We start from the raw sequence: 23,942 nt of genomic DNA on the forward strand, positions 1-23,942 counted from the left end.
GTTATGACATGTATGATAATATGTGTGTGCGTGTCTGCAGTGACAGTCTGATGTTGAGCTCTTCTCTCTCTTTAATTCTGTACAAGATAATTAAGTCACGTACATCCTCCCACAATAAATATAACTCATCATAGAAAATAAATTAAAAGAAAAATAAAGACAAAAATAATCAATAAATATCTCACTGCTGGAGAATGTTAAAAACTCTGAGCCATCTGTCCGTGTGTGTGTGTGTGTGTGTATGAGAGAGAGAGCGTGTGGGCGGTTGGATAGACACTGAAAAACAAGGTATCAATCCAATCTCTGTTTTTATTTTTTTTGCTGTTCCAGTGTTCCAGGAATTAAACCAGGCCCTCCCACTGGCCTCTTCATGTGTATGTGTGTGTGTGTTTAGGGGATAGATGTGATGTTAATGTGTGTGCACATTTTGTGTGGACTGAAACAAGCACTCAAACACACGCTGCTTACTACTACAGTGTAAACACAACCCAGAACTGATTGGTTTACGACAAATACATTCTTCATTTTTTAGTGTTTAAGTGGCTTTAATTTACCCAAGTGATCACGATGTTCATTGTTTATATCATTGTAGTTCTTGTTGTTATTAATTCTATGATCAAGACTGGGATATTCATTTTTATTCTGACAGTATTCCAGAACTATGATCCTAAGTCTGACAGTCCTGGATCTGGACTCTCTCCTCCTCTCCGAGATCTTTCCTTCCTTGGCTGGTTTGATGGATGATGTTGTCTCCCTCTTTTTCTCCCTGATCAGTATTCTCCCTCTCTCTTGCTTTCAGTATTCCAGTGGCGTGCCCTTCCATCCCTCCTCCTCCTCCTATTCCTCCTGCATCCTCTCACTTTAGCATACAAAAAGGGAACCTGACCTTCTTTTCATCTTGATCCTCCTGTGTACTACTCTTACGTTTCTCTTTTCTGTGTTTGAAGAACATCAGGTTTTCCTCCTCTTCGTCACACTTCTGCATGATAAGACCCTGGTCCTCTTCCCCTGTGCACTGGAATAGTAATTTCTCCTCCTCCTGCTCCTTTTCACTCTCCCCTTCCCTCTTTTCAGCATGCAGTGGGGGTTTCCACCTCCTTTCCCCTCCCTCTCTTTACATTCTCCCCTTCCTCCTCACCCTCAGCATGTTGACAGAAACTGCTCTCCTCCTTTGAACCACCATCTCATCAAACCAACAAAAGGGTAAATTCTCACCAAAAATCACGAGGAAATGCTCAAATTTTGAAGAATGTGAGTTTGTTTGTTTGTTTTTTTAAATTTTGTTATTTTATTTTATATTCATAATGTATTTAAAATAATCCAATATTCTGAAAGTGGTTAATATTTCGGAATGGTTGATTTAAACTATGCAACAGTAAAGAAAAAGATTTTCCATTGAGCTGCAGATATGATCAAAGGTTTAATGCAGCAGCAGCAGCAGCAGTGACAGGATCACACACTCTCTCTCTCACACACACACACACGCACACAGGTTGGATGAACAGTGGTATTGGTAGTGGCTTCCCTCCCTGTTCTAGAATTAATCATCTAAAAGGCAGTCTTTTATCAGGACCCTTCCTCGTCTTCCTCACTCTCCCTCCTCTTCCTCACTCGGGTCCTTTTGGCCCCAAATATTCAAACAGTGAAACAACATCTGGAAAGAAAAAAAGGTGCTTGAGAGCTTTATGGCGTCGCACAGAGCCAGAAGAGAGACGCTTCAACTGTGGTAGAACATTTCCTCAGACAACAGCATGGCTTTTCTCTAGAGTCTTGAGACCTGGTGGTTTTCTTTGTGGGATTACAAACCATGCATGCAAGTTCTTAAATTCTTCAATGTTTTTAAGTGTGGGTGATTTTTTTTTTTTGAAACCAGTTGTTTTTAATGTATTGTTCACGGGACAAGTTATAGGGGATGTTTGTTTTAGTTATTGCCATTAACCTGAACAAATGGAAATCCTGAGCTCCTGTCTGCATGCATGGTTTGCCATGGTTTATGGGAGATGAATATATCAATATCATTTTTTTTGTATGAAAATCAGCCTGTGGAGGCTCACTGCAGGTAGACAATCAATCGCAGTTAACCTGCGATCGAATTCACATTTTTGATAAGTTATTGCAGCGAGCCCAGTTTCAAGCGAGGCAATCAGTTATGAGCTGAAACAAAGCTTTGAGTGTAGGAGCTCTGTTGATGGTAAGACAAACCATGTTCTTTGTAATGGGGACTCAAACTGCCTTCATGAGCAGAAACTAGGCTGTGTCAGATAGTACTGTCGAATGGACCTAGCATCAATATATAGGGTATGATCCAGGTGTGCAGAGTGTAAATGTTCTTCCACAGAAAAAAGAGGTGTATGGTGGGATGAGGGGTGCAGCATTGCCATGTTAGAAAGTTCTTAACCTGACATTTAACCATCATTCTTACAAAGTATGAGCGTTGCACACTGGGTTCAGTTTTTTATAGTTACAGTTGGTCCGAAGTCTGTCTGTGCATTTGTTTCCCAGAATCAATCATTTGGGTGCTAATGTTTGAGTCAGGTGTGGTGGACCACAGGTGCACGTGGAGTTACGAGTCCTTCATCTGCACCTGATCGTATTCTCACATTTTGAAGTTGTATAACTGAGACTGAGCCGGCAGTGTGAAAGCGCCCTCATTCATCTTTAGGATGTACAAAACAAAGACGCCATCCGAAGCAAACATGCAACAATTTTACCCCTTCAAACACCACCCAAACCTCTCCAGGCCTACCCTCCATCAGCACACAACGCTGTTGTGTTCAAACACCCACTTTGGCAGAAAAAGTACCAAAAATGTCCAGTTTGTTTTCCATCCTTCGACATAGAGAGCTCCTTCAGATTCCAAACAGAATGCGCTCGTTCAGTCTGGATGAATCCGGTTTGAGGATGGTTTGGTTTGGTCTTGGCCTGATCCATCGCTCTGTCTCCTGGCTCTCTCTCTTCCTCCAGACTCCGATGTAGCATAACGTTCAGCTTTATACAAGTTCCGTTCCATAAAATCCATACTGTCACATCCACAAAGTTCTTATTACATGTTAACATTTCAATATTTCTTTTTTTCCTTTCTTTTTGTATTCTTTTTTAACTTTTATACTTTATCATCATTATTATGATTATCTTTCTTTTTTTGTTGTTTACAATTATGGCCACAAGTCTTAAGAGTTCTTAAGTCCGGTCCGGTTAAAACTCCATTTTGGGTTGTTTTTTTATCCGGGTTTGGTCCGAGTCCGGTCCAGTTCTGACATGATCCGGTCCGGTCTTTACATGGCACTGGGCTTGTAGCTCTGCACAGTATTTCCCCCTGGGCACGGTTAGCATGGCGCTGTAAAGCATGGCTGTATGTGGGTGTATGTGCAAGGTCCGATAAAGCAATCTGCAACCAACCAGTGTCAAAGTTTATCAACTGGTGCTGAATCCAGAACCCTGTTTTCCAGGTGGTTCTGGTCCTGAAAAATGCAGATCGGTCTACTTTCTGAAGTTCTTCGCTTCCAAAATCAACCTGCTCATTTACAGACCTTGCCTGTGTGTCTGTGCTGGAATGTATTCAAAACGTAAATCTGTATTTGTTTCTATTCAATTCTACTTGATTCTTCACGATTCTGGTGAATTCCACAGTCTTGATTGGTCGGGCAGTACATTACTAAAGAGTCTTCCTGGCCAATAGGATGGCCAGAGGCCAGCATGACTGGCCAATGATGGGGCAAGGTTGAGGGAGAGGAGAAATAAAAAAAAAAATTAGGTGAAAACTTAACAAGGAAAAGAAAAGGAGAACAAAGGAGAGGAAATATCGAAAAAGTAGAGGGTGAAATTCTTGAGTTTTGAAGATGGGAAAAAGAAGATGTGGGGAGGAAAGGACAGGGTATGGACACAGGTACTGGTCGGTTGGTAGGCATTGGGCTCAGTGTGCTGTGGTAGAGTGATTGTCCAGAGAAAAAACATTGAGTGGTTATTTAAATCAGCAACTTAGAACCTTCTAGATCCTGACAAGGCTTGGCCGAACAGTCCTAGGTCAAGTCAAATCCTATTGGCTCACTGAGTGCTTTTTTCTGTATCTCAAAACATGAACTCTTGTTGTTTTCTACCAGGATTCCACATCTTTTGAGACTTAACAGCAATTTAAAGTTTAGTTTTTGGGGCTTGAGTTTATTTACTTCCTTCTCCTTCAGTTAAGCTTGTGACAACCTTACAAATTCTTCGAGCTTGGGTCAGATATTCCAAATGAGAACTTGACTTTGATGGTTCCTTCCTCAATGCTTTGACCTGGTCTCCATACAGTGAATCCGGATCGCTCCAGACAAGGCTATGGATTTCAAGTTGAGGACAAAGAGTCCAAGGTAACGACATCAGTAGAAGGCCTCAAACTTCTGGGGTAAGGCTCCACTTGATCTTTCCGATCTTTCACCCAGATTCGTCAGGTCCACGATGAGGTTTTTAAGGTAAGGTCAAGTCTGTTAGCTCAGTTTCTTCATTTTGCAGACCAGACAAAGTCTTTTAAGGTGAAGCCTATAGTTTTGATGTAAATTTGACTCAACCTTTGGCTGTTCAACCTAGCGTCCAGACAGTTCCAAACCAGGCCGGGAGTCCAGATGTCAGGTCAGTTAGTCCTAACGTCAAATCCCTTGTTTGGTGAAACCTGACAGTCTTCAGCTGAGTATCCAGGTTTTTCCACAGCCACACCCCACTTTGATCCCTGCATACACCTGCAGTATATTGAAGTCCAAATCCAAACCGTCAGATGCATCTAAGTTTGTTTTTTTTTTGCCCCAAATGACTCCATCCCATATTGAAGTCATGTTGCAAATGTATCCAAATCGGTTTGGAAACTGTTTTCCCCCAAAACCCACCAGATGGAGGTAGTTGGGGTCCCAGCCAGCCAGCCAGTCTTCAAACCAATCAATCAATCAACTGACAAATAAATTACTGATGGATTGATTGCTTAAGGGCCAGAGCTGTGGCTGTCAGTTCGGTCCAACATGGAGCAGATCAGCTGACTGTTCAACAGTTCAGAAAAACAAAATGCCGTAACTTATCCCTCCCCAATTCTTATTCCCCATTCCCCCCAACGATCCATCGGTCCATCGGTCCATCAGCCCATGTGTCCTTCCCCTCCTCTCAGCTGCTCCCAGACATCAGGTTGATGGCTTGCTCCAGTTTGTGCCTCAGTTTGTGTTTGCGACAATAACCGTCCCGGTCCAATGCTGTCAGGATCTGCAGATGAAAGACACAGGAGATTATAGCAGTACCTACAAAGAAGACAGGATCACTGATGACCAATGTGAACAACTGGGGGTACTCTCCACATTCAGAAGCTCCAGCTGTTCTCCAACAGTGTGAGCTAAAGGAATCCCATTGACTAAAACAAAAATGCAGATTTGGTGAGTGAGTGGCTACCTGGAGTGAGGGAGTTACACGTCAGACTCTTGTGCCAACGAGTGTTCAACAATAAATGGAAAGGGAAAGCTCAAGAAGTTGTTGCAGAGATAATGAGATTGCTTCTACATGTCTGGGCTTAGAGTAAGGCCCTCATACATCCAGAAGGAGCTGACCAGGATGCCTCCTGGATGCCTTCCTGTAGAGGTCTAATGGCGCATTTCCACTAGCGTGCAGTATCTGCAACCAGGTACACTTTTGGTATCACCTCAGCCCTGGTTCCAAGCGAGCCGAAGCGTTACTAAAACGTGACGTCAGCCGACTGCCTTCCCCTGATTGGCCGATGAGTGTCGTCACTGGAAGCGTCATAACCGTGCGACGACCGACAACAGAAATGTTCCTGCTGAAGCCTGTTATTACGTGACTTTATTAAGTTTTAATATTTTTTCATGCGAGAAAGTAACTGTTTAGATCCCCAATGTGCGGTTAGTTTATCCAAACGACGGCTGTTTAGAAGTTTGCCCCGATGTTTTTGGGAGAAGTGAAGCTCCAGGTCCGAGCAGCGACCGCGACATCACAGAGGCAGCAGCCCGGCTCCTGGCGTGCTCCGCCGGCCAGCCTACGGTCGTCACCCCGGGGAGAAAACGGCCGCTAATTAACTTACCCGATGGCTTTTAGAGGTTTACCACCGGCTGGTTAAACTCTTTTTAGGGGATAAATGTTGGTCTCATCGATGACATCTAACAATTGTGGCTGTAACAGAAGTTTGTTTGTGGTTAGACAGAAGAGCAGCACTGCCTTGGGGTCTGTACGCACAGAAAACACCACATTTACATCAATAAATAAATGTTTTACAATGAACCAGGCCGATCTCAGAGCTGGCTAGACTCTCCGGTAAGGCATATTGAACGGTTAAATGCCGTTAACGGGACGAGAGCAGTCAAAACGGCGGTTTAAAGCTAGCTACAGTGAGGGTAGGTTCACTTCCTGTTTACAAAGTAAAAGCACCAATTCTATCGTAATGGCTTTCCTTATGATAAAAGGCAACAGGTATTTTATTTTGTGAAAATAAGTTCACTACGGCTCACTACGGCTAGCTTTAGTAACGCCGACTTCATCGGAACAAAATTGTAAACAGCTGGTATTTTGTCAGATTTTCAACATGTTGGGGATCTAAACGACTACTTTCTCGCCTGAAAATGTTTCAAATGTTGCTAAAGTTATATATTTACAGAGTTTAAAGCGTTGCTCGGCGCCGTGTAAATGACGTCACGGCGGTTTCGCGCAGCCGTGTTATGACGACCCCGCCCACATCGAGGAGGCACTAGTGATACTCAGTTGTAATGGAAACACAACCAAACCGAGCCGAGCCGAGCCGAGCCGTGCTAGTGGAAATGCACCATAAGTCTTCCCCTGGGTCCCCTATGAGGACATCTTGCTTGATAGGAGACTGAGGGGTAAACTCTGGACACTGGAAAATACTGGAAGCACTACAGTATGTATCTCATCTGGCTTTGGGATACCTCAGGATCTCCAATGAGAAAATGAAGGATGTAGCTGGAATGTGGGGCTACTTTGCTGCCATGGTAATGTGGATTCAGAAGAGCAGCAAAAACCGCATGGATAAACTGTTGACCCACTGCTGGCTTATATCAGTAATAGTCTTACTGTTATTCCTGATGATGCCGAGGACGCTTTTTAACAGAGCCCCCCCCCTTTATTTATTTTCTTCTCTTCTTTTTTATCATTTTATATTTTACTCTATTTTGCCTTCCTTACTGTACTTTAATTATTTACTTATGTTGTTATGTAATTATTAAGTTGTTTACTGTGACTACATCTGACATGGGTTGTCAGGAGGGATAGTGGGATTCATGTTGGTTTTTTTTTTTCACTCTAATGCAGACGCTCTGACGTAATGTGAAACTGATACTTTTCTGTACTTTCTGCAAACATTTAATAAAGAAATTTGAAAAAACAACAACAAAAAACCCCAAAAATAAACAAAACGCATGGATGGACAGATGGACATCTCAGTGGATTTCATTCATGTTAGGGTGAGGGGGCCAAATATCTTGCTCCAATCTATTGTTGGCAGTAAATGTGTTTTATCATAACTCTGACACACTGATGCAGTTACTACCAATACACATGCTGGTTTCCCTTAGTGCTGCTATTCTGCTGCTATCATTTAGTCAGGGCCAACAGGTGAGACAGATTTATCTGTGTGTATCAAAGTTGACAACTGCTCACCTCTTCCTTGTACTTGTTGATATAGAAGTAGAGCTCACTGAGTGCACTCAGTGTGTTGAACTCATTGCCATGGAGACGGGACTGCTCGACCAGATAAGCGTCCATGTCCTGATCGCTGATGCTGGGCATCTTCGCAATATCCCTGTAATACCTGCAGGGGATACAAAAACACACACACACGCGGGCACAAACGCAACACACACACACACACACAGACACACACAGAGTTGTGTATAATCTCACACTTTAATAACTGTATCAACAAGTTAATGTGTTGTTTTACGGTTAATTTATCCAGATAATTACCCAAGTCTCTGATACTAATTGTGTAATTTTTTTTAACAGGCAATTGCCTTATAAGTCGTCAACACTAATTAATAAGATAAATGTCATATTACATTGCGGTATACAAACATTTGAATAAACATTTGGCAGTGTAATTGTCTTGCCTCTGTTTTTATGATGAGTAACAGCAAAGAGTCTCTCTGATACCTTGACTTTTAATTGTTTTTTTTTTTTGTTTTTTTTTTACAGATTCTCTGTTATTTATCTGGATGAGAGGTTATCAAATCACTAACTCTTCACCCAGCGATGGTAGTTTTGTTTTACAGTTGTTTATATATATGTAGTTAGCATGTTGATTTCCTCTCTTTCCTCTCTACCCTCTCCTCCCATATTATATATAATATATACAATAGATTGCTAGCATGTTGTAACCTCTCTGTACACCTCTTTTTGATCTACCCTAAATTCTCAAATAAAAGCCGTGTCTCAAATAGACGCCGGTCTCCTGTACTGGGCCCGGTCTGGCTCCAAGTTTGAGCAAATAAAATTAGGTCTCAATTAGAAGCCGGGTCTATTTCTATTTTCTTTTCTTTTATTCTCTTTTAAGTTCTTGTGAATATACAAAACCTCAAAGCCCATGACTGCCTTTTAGCAGTTTCTAAGCTGTTTAACTCGTGCTATTGTTCTAAACGGGACTGATTCAACATGTGACCCAGTTTGAAAAAGGAAGCCCGTGGTCCGACCTGACCCCAGTTAGTACAAATTATATGTATTATTAACATGAACAGGAGAAAAGACGGTATCAGATTGATATCGGTATCGGACATGAAAAAGTTGTATCGAGCCATCCCTAGTTAGTATTAGTGTGGGTCTTCAACCCGAACCCAGGGCGTCCGCTCATATTGTCTGTTGAGATACACATTTATTTATTAGATGTTTAATGGGTGCCAATGAAACTTGTAAATGAATGCTGCTCTGGATCCAACTCTTAAAAAAAAGAGTGAAGTCCGCACACTGTATAAAGCTCCTTAAGTGTTTATTGAAGATCAACGTTTTCAATCACAGTGGATCTTCGTCAGGAGAGTGCACGGACTTCACTCTTTTTTTCTAAGTCAATTTTGTTTGTTAGTCCTGCACCTGTAACACGTTTGGATGTGCGTGCTCTACCCCACTACTGGATCCAACTCTTCCCTTCTATTCTTACTCTCTTAAACAGTAACAATAGAATGATTCCATAGTGTTTTCCATCTTTGCTGAGCATAAGATTTGTTCAAAATTTAATGAAATGATAAAATTACCTCTCCACCCAGCTCTTGTAGTTGGGGATGTCTTTAGCGTAGAGCAGCTTGTTAGATGGGGAGTCTTTGCCGAGTCTGTGTTCGGACGTTGAGCAAGAGTCCATGAAGGTCTGAGCGACCACTGACAGACAGGCGTCAGTGATGCTGCTCTTATGGATGTCGAACACAAACTGAGGATTTTTAATGACGTTGACCCAGAACCTAAGAGGAAGGCTGTGCACGCACACACACACACACACACACACACACACACACACACACACACACAGGAAACATCAGATTAGTTCAGAATGAAGCCTCTCTCTGAGCCAGTCCTGTAAACAGCCTTTTCTCTCGTTCCTCTCACCAGTTGCTCTTCCAGGTGTGTCGGACGTCCGGGTCGCTGATCTGTCGTTTGTCCGCCTGCTCGTCCAGGAAGTCAAACATGTACTTGATAGCCAATGGGAGTGCAGAGCCACGGTGGGCAGTGCTGAACACAGTCTCAAACAGGTCGTCCACAAACTTCTGCAGTGTCCCCTGGTGGTGATAGGACCATGACATGGCAGTAAGTATTTACGTTTTATTTGAGTTGAATAAATGAGTACACAAAATATAAAATTAAACTGATAAGAATGAAAAAAAAGACTGTTTGAGTGTTAGCCTGTGTTTGTGTTTGTGTTACCTTGGTAGCCAGCAGTCTGGTCAAGTAGATTTCAGAAACCATCTTGCTGCCTCTGTCGCCTTCTCTCTGGTCACTGTGCTCATGATTCTTCACCAGGTGCCACAGTTTAGTTCCTGAAACACACATCAACAGTCCACACAATGCAGCAGGAGAAGCACTCAGATGCTTTAAATACCACACTGTCAAAGGTCAAGTACAAGTAAGAGCCTTGAAATCCCTACTTGCTGGATAGTTTTATTTGGCCCCAGAATACAGTGGCATGCAACAATTTCTGTTAATGTGAACAGTTAAGTTAAGTGGAAGATGAAATGATCTCCAAAAGACAGAAACTTAAACATGAAACACTATTTTACATTATTTTAATCAATATCAGTGTATTATTTTTACTTTTTACAGTCTCAGAGTGAAAAAGGGAAACAAAGCAGCAGCCTGCAAAAGAATGGGAAACCCAGGAGACTTGAGCTCTCAGAGAACTTTGACCAAGGTATCAGACAAGATATTTACTATTATTATAATGTTTAACATAAATTTTGACCAGGGGTGTCCAAGCTTTTGCATGTGCCTGTGGTAACCTCAACACACCACCTCCACTACTGATACTACTATTACAACAACAACAACTACTACTACTACTACTACTACTACTACTACTACTACTACTACTAGTTGTATACTGCTACTATTACCTGTCTCCTGGTCCGGGGTGATCATCGGAGCTCTGGACCTCAGGCTGTCAGGACTGCTGGATGTTCGGAGTAATGACTCTGAAGACAAAGAGACAGTGATGAGTTACCTGCTCTGATTAGTGATGAGATAAGAAAAGTGTGTGTGTGTGTGTGTGTGTGTGTGTGTGTATGCTTGCTGTACCGTATCTGCTCAGTGATCTGGTGAAGGTGAAGGAGTTGGCGATGTTGTAGGCAGAAACCTGCTTCTGGACCAGCGCCACTAGAGAGCCGTCTGTTACCTGGCAACGCAGAGAAGCACATCAATAAATCAATCAATCAATCAATCAATCAATCAATCAATCAATCAATCAGTCAATAAGCCAATCGCTCCATCAGTCAGCTGACTAATTATCCATTCAGTGAGCCAACTCAGTCGATTCTTATCCCGTCCACGATCTGGATGCACTCCACATGTGTGACTGTGGGAAGTGATACGGAGGCTGCTGGTCCTCCTCAGCCCCGGATCCCAGCTGCGTCAACACACCGACTCAAACAAACTGACCGACTATTGGTTGGGTCTGGCTGGAATCTGAGTTCATTTTCCCCTCTGAGACTCTTAGGCAAAATAAAAATCAACTGTATTTCAGAAAAAATACTTGTGGACAATACACAACTACACCAGTGAACACTGAAGGAAAAGATTCAGACCCCTCCATTCAGGAGGTTCCAATGACACCTTGTTAGTAATCTGACACCTTTAAAGGGATAGTTCAACATTTTGGCAAATTGCCACTATAGTTTCAGGAATAGGTTCATTACCTTTAATTGTTGGTGCAAGCTATTTTTAGAACGGTGGAGCAGAGCCGTGAGCTGCTCAGAGCTACGCTACGGAGGTTAATGGAATTTCTTGGTTTCCCTCATCAAACTCATCAAACTCATCAAATACACAATCCAACAACTCCACAACGCTCTGGTGGACAAGTTGTGACCTGTACATTTACCACGCCATGAGATAATAATGGAACGTTACCAGACAGAGTTGTTTTAGAGGTAAATTCATGCAAAACAGCTGATGCACGTTCCCGTCAGGGGCAATTTTTCAGCAAGCAGTCTCTGTATTTCCCTCTAAAACAACTCGGTCTCGTAACGTTCTGTTATTATCTCGTAGCGAGGTGAATGTGCTGGTCACAACTTGTCCACCAGAATGTTTTAAAAACCGTTCTAAAGATAGCTTGCACTGACAATTAAAGGTAACAAACCTACTGCTATGACTATAGGGATTATGGCAATGGGCCAATTTGCCAAAATGTTGAACTATCCCTTTAAGTCATTAAGCGATAGAAAAGGGGAAAATTCAAATTACTACCTTCTATGTGTTTAGTAACATGATTGGATTGGAATGTGTATATATGGACATATACAGTATGTGTATACATTTTTTTCTTATTCTTATTCTTCAAATAATATTTATTAATCATACGCTTTTACAAATACGGCTTTCTTTTTGCTGCTTCTGCTATTTGCTATTTAATATCTGTGCTATACATTTCTTTGCTGTTGCTTGCTGCTGCAACCTTGTAAATGTCCCCACTGTGGGATTTATCTTACCTTATCTTATCGTAATTATTTCAGACTTTTACTATTCTGCCTCCATTACTAAAAATAATTCTATTAAAAAACACTGTAAGAATATGAAGAAAGCAAAAGAATGCACTCTAAATGTCCAGTGATTGAGGCACAAGCAATGACTGAGGCCAAGTAAACACATACACTAAGGTATTTTGGACTATGCAGAAGCAATAATGCCAATTTTTGCAATAATGTAACTTTGTCTGAACAAATATATTATTTGGGGAGTTTCATTGTGTTTGTGTTTGTTCAGTTAAAGAAACCTCCTGTTCTGCTGTACGGGAAGTCAGCTCTTAGTTTCATGTTGTGCAGCTTGATTTTTATGTTATGTGATGAAAGAGGGGTTTTTCAGAGATGGAGGTGACTTGAGAGAAGGTTTTACGTTTGTTATAATTGTATGTCCTTAAAAATACCTGCGTGTTGTGTGAAATATATCCGGCTAATAGAAGAGCACTGTAGCTGCCACACCAGTGTTTTAGCCCTTCTGTTAATATGAATGAATATACTGTGATGTATACTGGATACTGTCTGTCCTTCAAATTATAAAGTGATATGAATTTTTACTTTCTCTACTTCCAGCCTGCTCACTTCACCATGGCAGAAATCAGACTCTATGATAACAGTACATTCAAATGTGTGTGTACCTGGTAGTGTGCCAGTGTGTTCAGTCTCTTCCAGTCGCTCTCTATCTTTGTTGTCACATCTTCATCTTGCAGGATGATCCTGGTCAGTCGACCCTGACGCCACTCTGAAAAAACACACACACACACAAACACACACAGTTACCCAGTGTTTGGGTTTGTTGTCATTCCTGTTACACACTGACAGTGGTTTGGATTTTTCTGACATGAGACAGATGTTGAGGTCACTGTGGATGAACAGATTCTTCTGTTCTGACTGGATATTCAGTACGCATTAAGAAATGATGGATGGATGAATAACTGGACGGATGAATGGATGGATGGATAGATTTAAAAAATAGATGGAAAAAACTAACAAAAAGTAATTTAATTTAATCATATATTCTACTATTATGTTTACCAAGATCCATGTCGTCGGCCTGAGGCCTCTGTGAGAACGGGATTCCTTTGTAGACGGCGTCCAGCAGTTTGTCTTTGACCTGAGTCACCGTGTCACAGTTCAACACCTTCACCGGCACCTCCGTCCCCGCCTCGCCCTCCGGAGGAATACACATCAGAGTCTGGGAGAGGGGGAGGGAAAGAGAGTGGGAGGATAGAGTCATCTGTCTGCAACAAACTTTATCGTGTGTGTGTGTGTGTGTGTGTTTGCCACATTGTTGCCACAGTGAGGAAAACATCGTTATCAACCGGCTGTTAAATTGGATATTTTTAACCACGCTGCTCACGCACACACATACACACACACACACACACACACACACACACACACACACACACACACACACACTCTCCCTCTTTCTCTCACACACACAGAAATGGAGAAACACATTATGTCGTCCTCACACAAAAAGAAATTTGCAATAATACAAACATTCATTTGATGAAAACACACAGTCACATACACACACACACAGCAGTGGCTGCTGTGTCAGTCAGCTCTATCATTAACTAATAATAATAATACTGAACCCTGGGCCCACATTCAGATCCTTCTTCCCATTTTTTTTTACTTGACTCTAGTTTAGTCTAGTAATATGATTTTATGACTGCACAATTTAACATCATCATGTTCCTACATGTTGTCTGTCTGGGGCTGGGGGCCCCTGAAGGGCCCTTAGACTCTCCTGGTGCTTCGCCATCAGGAATAACCTTTAACTCTGGAGCACAGAGTGAAACCTGGTGTCTGCTTTTTGCCGTCAGTAAGAGCTGAAACTGTCAGTGTGATGTAATGCTAGTGTAATTGTGTGTGTGTATTACCAGCTGTTTGTAGTCAATCTGCTGTCTTATGAGCTTGTCTTCACTCAGAGAGTAGCGAGCTTCTCCTGTGATGGCGTCAATGGGTCCTTTCTCCATCTGCTGCTTGATGGCGCAGTAGAGCATGAAGAGAGGCTCACCAGCACACTCCTGACAGACAGACAGACAGACAGACAGACAGACAGACAGACAGAGGGATATTCATTAGCACTATGGTTCTCAACCCTCTCTGAACCCTCTCAAGGATCCCTGGGGGTCTTTGAGAGGGTTCAAGAGGTTCCCCAATTTTTTCTTGAAATTTTACCACTTTTTTAATAGAATTTTCTAACTTTTTTTTTTTTTAAACTATTATTATTGTTTTACTTTGTTATGTTTTTTAGAAATTTTTACCAGTTTCTTCTAGAATGTTTATAACTTTAGTTAGATTTTTTTTTTGGAGGAATTTTCCACTTTTTTCCTATCCTTTTTTTTGGAGAAATTTTACCCCTTTTTCTAGAATATTTTGGAATTTTTTTTGTGGAATTTTACCTCTTTTTTGAGAAATCGTACCACTTTATTTCTAGAATTTTCTCTCTCTTTTTTTTTTTTTTTTACCAATGTCTCTATAATTTTTCAGAAAATCCATGCCTAATTTGAATGTATATTTAGTAAATATATGTGTATTTCTGGTGTTTGCTTCAAAATTTTGTCCAATGGGGGTCCGTGTCAATTTTGGCGTCCTTGATGTAAAAAAGTTTGAGAACCACTGAATGAGCACACTTGAATCCTGGAAACTCATCAGCAGCGGATTTCACCAATCCCCATCATTTTCATGAATAAATCAGCTGCAGCTGTGATGTGATTGGTCAAAATCAGACCGAAGAGGCAGAGATTAGGGAGGACTGAGGGAAGGAAGGTGAAAGGATTGAAGGAAGGAGTAGGACCAAGAGGAGAAAAAAAGGAAGGAAGTAGGGAATGGAGGGAGGGAAGAAGACAGGAAGAAGGGAGTGAGGCAGGAAAAAGGAAAAGAAAGGACAGAAACAAAACATGTGACAGATCACCTTGAGGAATCGATGCAGCAGGAAGGTGAACCAGTTGGTCAGCATCTTCTCAGCCACCGACTCCGTCCTGAACACACAGAGGTCAAAGGTCAGCTCAGCTGTATGAGCCACAGTCCAGTGGTGTGTCCCAAACCGCACACTTCTGCACTTACACTAAATATTTTGAGTACATAAGTGCGTTCACACCGAGCAGTGTGCGAAAATGTAGTGCGCTATGTGCACTCAATTGGCGCACTCAAACGGCCAGAAAATTGAGTGTGGATCATTGGACACTTTCCACCCTCAACGGCCGTTGTCTTAGTGACGTAGCGGAAGCACGTCACTACTTTTCAAACGGCAGCGGTTGATTTGAGCAGCGACGGAGCTGATACCGGCGTAAATGTCTTTAAAAAACACTCATAACACAACAACAACAACAATAACACAATAAAACACAACTTAATAGCTTGTTTTGATCGGCAAAAAGCGCTGTCAAGTGTCGGCTTTAGGGCTCCAACGGCCGGTTGTAATCAGAATTTAAAATATAGAAGACGAAGCTGTCGAGTCATTTCCGGTAAGTGTTTGATTTGAGACGGTACTACCCTGTCGAAATTTACAGTGTACTGTAAGGCAGTGCACTAAGAGAAGTATGCGATTTGAGACACACCACAAGACACAGGTAAAGAGAGTTTTGTTTCCATGGATACAGCAGCAGCAGAGGAGATGAGGGTACAGGAGCACTGACCTCCTCAGCAGCAGTTTGGGATGGTTCCTGTTCTCCAGGTTCTTCTCGATCAGGTCGGCCAGCAGCTGCTTCAACACCACCGTGGCGTACTCCATCCGGCCCTGAGGAGACACAGCCAGGACGCTTTACCTGCTGCTGACCTGCTGCTGACCTGCTGCTGACGTTAACACACACTACACTCCTATTAACCCTTTACTAACAGACAACTGGCTGGACACCAGCAGCTACACAACATCTACTAACAAACATACTTACTGACATATTTCAAAGGTTATTCATGATATAAAACATCTGTTTAAAGGTTATTAAAGCAGAAGTAAGCGATCCGGTGGTTTTGGCTAACTTCCTGTCAGCAGATGGAGTTAGCAGCCCCCGCCCTCGTCCCTACGTCACCACATTCACGCGCATCCCTTGGCTGCACACACAGAGAGGACCGCCCCTTTATGCCGTTCTCTCTCCTCATTGGATAAAGGTTGTAGGATACAAGGAAAGTTTTCTCCTCGGCTTACAGCAGAGCAGAGTGACTGACAGACCCGTGTTTCAGACCAAACACTCTATAGAAGTGATTGCTGTCGGAAGATAGAACTATTTAAGACTTACATTAACACAAACATTCCACTTACTTCTGCTTTAATACACATAATGGCATATTAATGGCTACTTAATGTCTATTAGCCAGTTATAACAGATAATAACATTTACAAAACTTAAAAAAAAAATGTTATTAACCGATGTGCAAAATGAGAATTATTCAGTCATTCACTAAAAAAGTTCCACCAACCAAATATTGACAATTATTAAGTGTGTACAAAAATAATTAACTAGTTATAGATGTATATTAGTACAAATGAAAGCCTCAAATGAATGAATAATATTGGCACATGGATCATCTAATGACAACGGTTAGAATGATCATAGTTATCCATGCATTAATGTTAATGAGGCCTCAGGTACCTGCAGAGCGGCCATCAGCAGCGAGGCCACGTTGCCTCGGTCCCTCATGGAGAAGGACCTCTGAGCCTCCAGAGTGTGGATGAAGGTCAGGAGGAACATCTTGTTGTTCAGCAGCTGACTGAAGAGACGCAGAGCCTTCTCCACATTAGCTGGAGACTGAGACACACACACACACACACACACAGACACTTTATATTATCACCAGTATATATCACCATTATCTGTCATTTCTGACTTGATCCAATATAAGCATAAGAGTTCATTTGCAAAAGCAGATAACTCCGTTGTTTTTTTTTTATATTTGAAAATTTTTAATTATTATTTACACTAGGTGATATCAAACCAAAGTTGAGTGGCTTTGACCAAGGAGATGAGATGTACAAAAACAGATGTAACTCAAAAAAATAAAGCTTTATTGAAAACAACACTATGTAAAGAATAATTCAAAAGCATCAGCTCATTTTTTTCAAAATGGCACTTATCTGCTTTTGCAAATGAACTCTTCATATATTGCTTATAAAAGCTATATGAGGGTTTAAGTGCATTAATTATTACAACAAACAACATATTTTGATTGATTATTTTCTGTGAATATTATATATTTAAATTTTCAGAGGTAGAGTTTCTATTTATTTTTAAGCTTCTAAAATTAAGAGTTTAATTTCAACATCCAGTTACACTTTACATTAACATCTTCAGTTGCAAATAACATCCTAATTATCAGTGTTTTATTATCTGCTGATATATCATAGCCTCTGGTAAGAATCTTTATTAGTTGCCACAGTGTTATACTATATTATGTTCATCATTGTGAATAAAACCCTTTAATTTGCTGAATCTGTTTCCTGAGTTTTTTCTGTTTTGTCTGTTAATCTAATTTAATTCATTATTACTGTCACATGGCTCATCCACTGGGATTTAACAGGGATGAAATAAATGAGAAATGTCTGTTTTAGATTGAAGCAGTAAAATCCTCCTCATGTCAGAGTCAAATGTGAAAACTCACAGGTGATGCACATATTTCTAGATTTAATTTACACTCTCAGGTGACCATTAACTCTGGATGATGAGAATTCATATTTTTCATTTAATCCTTGTGCTCAAATATTGGATAAAAGAATGGTGCATAAATTGTATTCAAAACGTTAGAGGATGATTATCAACCACTCAAAGAAACATAATTGGAGTGTTAAAAGAAATACTCATTCTTTTCACTGCAAATATTGACGTGTTGCCCAACTCTCATTTTCATTCTAACTTCAATAAAGCTGAACAAGGACAAGGATCAAACATTTTTGGAGATAATAATTTAAAAAAAGAGTCAGTGGTTTAAGAGGAGAAACCTCTGGAGTTCCCGATGGTCCACTGAGAACGGAGCTTCACACAAAGATACTTTTTCTGCCATTTCTCATCAAATTCGTGGAAATCCCTCCAACCAGGGACTAATCTACTTCCACACCTAGTCATTAGGATCCGAGAAAATCTAATTCATGGCTGCGGATGCTGAGAACAGAGGCTCAGTGGCTCAGAGCTTCCTGCTGGGTTCACTTAATTAAAGCTGCATGGAGGCCTGGACCAAGCAGACACTGTGGAGAGTTGTTCTGTCTCACACTGGAAGTTACTGTGTTTTTTACAGCAGCTCTGGATCTTTCCACGGAGCGTCTGTAGCCTCCCTGGTCTGTGTTCAGTCGGTGCGTCACGTGTGCAGAGGAGACTGACTGTTGGCTCTGTGTTGTGTTGTGTTGTGTTGTGTTGTGTTGTGTTGTGACGTACGTCCAGCTCTTTGAGGACCGGGTGCTCCTCGATCCCTGGGAACATGACTCTCATGGTGTAGTTGCGATACTCCAGGAAGGGGATCTTCACTCCGTCCATGTCGTTGGTCAGTTCCTGGATGTCGGTCTGCAGCTCTGCAAAGGCTGCAAAGGGAGGGACCAACAACACAGTTACAGGACCGCTCTGTTAAAAGTAACTAAGTACATTTACTAGGGGTGGGAGAAAAAATCGATTCACATAAATATCGCAATATCTTTTTTGACGATTTTTAAATCGATTTTTTTTTTCCAAAAATCGATTTTTTTGGGGGGGATTTTCTTTTTTTTTTTGAATTTTTTTTAAAATATTGTGCAATGTGCATTTGTTCGCCTTTTTTACATACAGAGAGTACAGGTTTTGAAAAGGGTTTAAGTTCACTTTATAATGGAGTATGTTAATTTATAGGCTCCTACAGTGTTTGTGTGCAGATAAATGTTAAAAATGCAGACTAAAAATCGAGAGAATCTGCAATATCGTAGAATCGCAATTTAAATCGAATCGCCATCCAAAAAATCGTAGAAGAATCGAATCGGGAGAAAAGCATATCGTCCCAGCCCTAACATTTACTCAAGTACCGAGTGTCCTGAATCCATGATTGAATGAATAGTCTCCCAACACTGCTGACTGCTGTGAACCTGATCCGTCTGATAGCTGGACATCAGCACTTCAGGATGTGAGATGCTTCAAAATAAGAGCTTCACTGTTCTGCTTTGATTACACTTATTAGGAAACCTGAACTTTACTTGATACATCAAGTACATTTTCTATTATATCTCTCTCGACAGGGTATTTGAAATCCACTGACATTCACCTAGCTTACTGTGGGACATAAAGTCTCTCTCTGCTAATGTTTGATTTTATTCTTAAAGCCAGATGTATACAGAAGTTAATTCTCTTATTTTTGCTAACAGTGCAACATTTCTAACTCTAGTGATATTAATAATAGTGTGATTTCTTTATTATTTGGGTAACACTTTATAAGCACACACTACTAAGCATTAATAAATACTGAATGTTTCATTTATAACACATGAATAGTCATTAGTATGTAGTTTATAAACACAGTTAGTGCTTATAAATGAGTAAAACATTTTTAACTGTGTTTTTAAACTACATACTAATGAGTATTCATGTGTTATAAATGATGAATTCAGTATTTAATGTTTAACTAATGCTTAATAGTGTGTACTTATTATAAAGTGTTTCCATTATTTGTTATATTGTTGTTCTTGTGCTGGAGAGAATATTAAGATTTTCCATCTTACACAGAATCATTTATAATAGACTACTAAACAGGCAGCCTTTGTGATCAACTAGCAGTTGTATTTAAAAATCTGACAAAATGAACAAACCCATGATTAAAGGGATAGTTCACCCAAAATTGAAATTTGGGCTGAGAGAAGTTTCAGAGTCCTCCTCCGTGGCTTCTCTGAGTTACAAGGGGTCTCGGCGGTGTAGCAGTGCATGTCCATATAATGGTTGCAAATGGATACCAACTGTCAACATGCACTGCTACGCCGAGACCCCCTGTAACTCAGAGAAGCCACGGAGGACTTCTCCCAGCCCTTAGTCCACATGAGGGTGAGTAGATAATGAGTAAATTTCAATTTTGGGTGAACTATCATCACATACCCTCCTTGCACTCCAGCGCCACCCGGCTCTCCAGGTTGTCCATCTGCAGCTGGAGGCGTTTGAGGGTGCGGTCGGCGTCACGGGTCTTCCTCTTGTAGGCGATGAGGACGGCGATGATGGCTATGAGCAGGACGCCTCCGCCCGCACCGATACCGATGATAGCGGGGAGCGTCAGGGCGCTGTCGGAGTAGATATGGAGCGTACCCGGGGAGTACTCCAGACCGCCAACCAGGATCTACAGACAGAGAGACAACAGGGTGTTTTTTTATTTCCATTGTGGTCCAGGTGTGTAGGCAACATTTTTTTTTCCAATTAATTTTTATTCACACATTAGAGAATGTTTACAACAACAAAAAAATTTTCAGGGCATTCTTAACCCCCCCCCCCCTCCCTACCCCTCCCCCACATATCCACAGGGAGGGTCCTGCAAGACAAATTAAATAATAAAAAAAAAATCATACACAGGCCACAGCCAAAACAAAAGAAAAAAAAAACTGGTAAGTATATAAACAAACAAAAATTAATCAATTAAAAAAAACAAACAGGTAATAATAATAGTAATAGTAAAATAAATAAATAAATATTCATCATATATCATATCAAATAAGCTCATTCATCCACATATTAGAACTCGGAGGTGCAACACTTTTCCATTTAACTGCAATACATTTGAGTGCAGCTATCAAAGCCATTTGAACAAATCTGATGTTATATCTAGAATATAGTGGTAGTGTATATCCAATCCATCTCCTAGTAGTACTACCCTTGGATGTAACACAAACTCATGACCAATCACTTTATCTATAGTACTCTTTACATATTTCCAAAATTCGTTTAGATGGCAGCATGACCAAAACATATGGACAAGAGACCCAGTCTCTGAAAGGTCTGGATTCATTTTGTTAAGACGCTGTGGTGTATAGTATGTTCGATGAGTCAGGTTAAATTGTTGCAGTCTATGACGACTGTTGAATGAGAATGTCTCACTATTTTGACAAATTAATTTCCACTCTTCATCTTTAAATACCACACCAAGGTCTTGCTCCCATTTAAACTTTGCCCCTGCTGAACCACAACTGGACAACTTCAATAACATTTTATACATAAATGAAACACATTTTTTAACATCTTTACCTGCTATGTTAGTGTCAACTTCCAAAGGGTGTAAAGGCAATAATCTGTACTGTATCTCTGTGTAGGCAACATTGTCCCACCATCAACTACAACCACTACACAGTCGTATGGATCCACGTCCAATCACCAAGAACATACACTTTATTCCCATGAGCCACAAATTTCATATGTTCAACCCTAGTAACAAAAAGACTGAGAGTATGGTTTACTGGAAATGAAATATAGCTCAATGTTCTGCCAAAATATTCAATGAAGTCAGAATAAGAAGTAAAAGGTTCCTGATTGGCAGCTCCACCGGGAGCCTCCAGACTCCTCGGCTCCTTCTCCTCACTCCTCCTCTCCTCCGAGACATTTAAGAGGCTGGAGACGCCTCGACGACGGTGGACCTCCATCAGTTTGTGGGTAACGGAGGAGCGAGGAGGGGGCGAAGAATAGACTACACCCAACAAGACTGAAAACACCGGGCTCACATATTCACTAACTGTACCATTAAACCTCCACTGTCTGTACAATGTGACCTTTTCACATAATATGGACATTTCCGCCAAGAAAGTGTTTTATTTTGAATGTCAGAATCTGGACACACATACATACTACACAGTGACTATGAACGCACATACTTACTTTCTTTTATATTATCTGTTATATTAATAGTCTTTTGTTGTATGAATGTTTTATTGAAGCGTTTCCTGTCTGCAGGTTGAGTATCGATTATAAAACTGTTGATATGAATAAAAGACGAGCTGATGAGACAGAGGAAGCTCTTACATCATCACCCCAATCGATTAATAATCATCACTTTTAATAATGTATCAATAGTTTGTCTTGTAGGAAAAGCTGTTCATTGATACCGACTTTACTTTGAACACCAGTGTGTGTGTGTGTGTGTGTGTGTGTGTGTGTTCCTCTGATGTGTGATATCAGACAATTACCCATGACTCCCTCCGGCTGCACTTAATGACTTTCACCTTTATAAAGACCTCCCCCTCCCCCTCCCCCTTCCTCTTTTTTCTCTACCCATTTTTCATTCCTTTCTTCCTTTCCTCCTCCTCTCACAGCTTTTCCTTCATTTTCTTTTTTCTCTTCTTGCCACCCCTCCCTTTCTTCACCACTCCATGTCCCATCAACCTCTTATCCATGTTTTTCTTTCTTTCCCTCCCTGACCTCTAATCTTCCTTCCCTCTCCTCCTCTCATTTCTTCCTCTTTTCCTTCATTTCAATCATTCTTTATTGCCTGTATTACTTTCTTTCTCTCTCTCTCCTTATTTTTCTCTCCTTTTCCTTTCTCCACTCCTCATTTCCTTCCATTTCTTTCTTTTCAATAACTGCCCTCCTACTCCTTTATTCTCCTTTTACTACCTATTACTCTCATTCCTCTCCCCCTCCCCTCTCATTCTTCTGTCTTCTCTGTTATTCTGTTGATCTGTGATGAAGATTCTTCTTTCTTTCAGTATTGCATGATGTGTGTGTGTGTGTGTGTGTGTGAACCAGGGTGGTTTTTTAAAAAAAGGAGGCGGGGCTAAGGCTCTCGTCACTCACCATGACTCTCTGTTCCCCTGTGAGATCTGGCGAATCACAGAGCAGCTGGTTCTCTGACACGGTCAACAGACAGGGCGACTCTCCAATCAGCACCGTGTAGTTCAGACGGTTGTTCCCGGGGGCGGGGGGGATCAGGTTCTTACCCTGCACACAAACACACACCATGTAGAAAGACTGTCTCTCGCACAGAGCCCCATCTTCTGAACCTCCTGTGTGCTTTGTGTTTCCTCTCACCTTGAGGATGATGGGTGACCCCGGTTTGACCTCCAGGATCCCAGAGTTCCCCAGGGGGTCAAAGGTCGGGTTGGGGTAGTGCATGAAGGGAGTGGAGTTAAGAACCAGCAGTGAAGACACCTGGGCGGGACAAGAGCATTTATGTTACTACTTTTATTTATTCATAAAAGTTTATATTACAACTCACCATTTCTTGGTTGTCAACAACAACAAGAGAAAAAACATGTTTGTAATCACTGTAAGAAACCTTCAACAAAGTCATGTTTAGTTATAATGAGAAACTGATACGAGGAGAAATACGCTGGAATTATGTCCAGCAGTAGCTAAGGAAGGCTCAACTAGTGAAGTCTGTGAGGCAAAACTCAGGGTAAATTAAAGCTTAAAGAGATAGTTCAACATTTTGGCAAATTGGCCCATTTCCATAATCTCTATAGTCATAGCAGTAGGTTCGTTACCTTTAATTGTCGGTGAAAGCTATTTTTAGAACGGCGGAGCGGAGCAGCAGGCTGCTCAGAGCTATGCTACGGAGGCTAAAGGAATTTCTTGGTTTCCCTCATCAAACTCATCAAATACAAAATCCCAAAACTCCAAAACGCTTTGGTGGACAAGTTGTGACCTGCACAACCACCACGCTATGAGATAATAATGGAACGTTACGAAACTGAGCCGTTTTCGAGGTAAATACAGGGTAAATACAGAGTCTGTAAAAAAAAACTAAAAACTGTCCCTGAACGCGCATCAGTGGTTTTGCATGAATTTACCTCTAAAACAACTCTGTATTGTAACGTTCTGTTATTATCTC

At 41.1% G+C, this 23,942-nt stretch overlaps 1 protein-coding gene across 1 annotated transcript in view; it reads right to left on the bottom strand.

The window, feature by feature from the left end:
• Positions 1-2,490: 2,490 nt before the first annotated feature.
• Positions 2,491-23,942, bottom strand: part of plxna3 (plexin A3) — a 152,340-nt gene continuing 130,888 nt past the window's right edge. The window contains exons 22-38 of the mRNA XM_085780798.1: positions 23,141-23,260; positions 22,907-23,050; positions 20,234-20,468; positions 18,563-18,705; positions 16,790-16,945; positions 15,836-15,936; positions 15,112-15,178; positions 14,075-14,221; positions 13,218-13,377; positions 12,821-12,924; positions 10,750-10,846; positions 10,569-10,646; positions 9,883-9,995; positions 9,568-9,737; positions 9,222-9,434; positions 7,639-7,789; positions 2,491-5,223 (exon numbers count right to left, since the gene is read on the bottom strand). Coding sequence (XP_085636924.1) covers positions 5,128-5,223; positions 7,639-7,789; positions 9,222-9,434; positions 9,568-9,737; positions 9,883-9,995; positions 10,569-10,646; positions 10,750-10,846; positions 12,821-12,924; positions 13,218-13,377; positions 14,075-14,221; positions 15,112-15,178; positions 15,836-15,936; positions 16,790-16,945; positions 18,563-18,705; positions 20,234-20,468; positions 22,907-23,050; positions 23,141-23,260 — 2,295 coding nt within the window. The 3' untranslated portion in view covers positions 2,491-5,127. The remainder of the gene's footprint in view (positions 5,224-7,638; positions 7,790-9,221; positions 9,435-9,567; positions 9,738-9,882; positions 9,996-10,568; positions 10,647-10,749; positions 10,847-12,820; positions 12,925-13,217; positions 13,378-14,074; positions 14,222-15,111; positions 15,179-15,835; positions 15,937-16,789; positions 16,946-18,562; positions 18,706-20,233; positions 20,469-22,906; positions 23,051-23,140; positions 23,261-23,942) is intronic.

This window comes from Trachurus japonicus, chromosome 7, assembly GCF_045865225.1.
Source record: "Trachurus japonicus isolate A0001 chromosome 7, Traja_1.0".
Classification (NCBI taxonomy): Eukaryota; Metazoa; Chordata; class Actinopteri; order Carangiformes; family Carangidae; genus Trachurus; species Trachurus japonicus.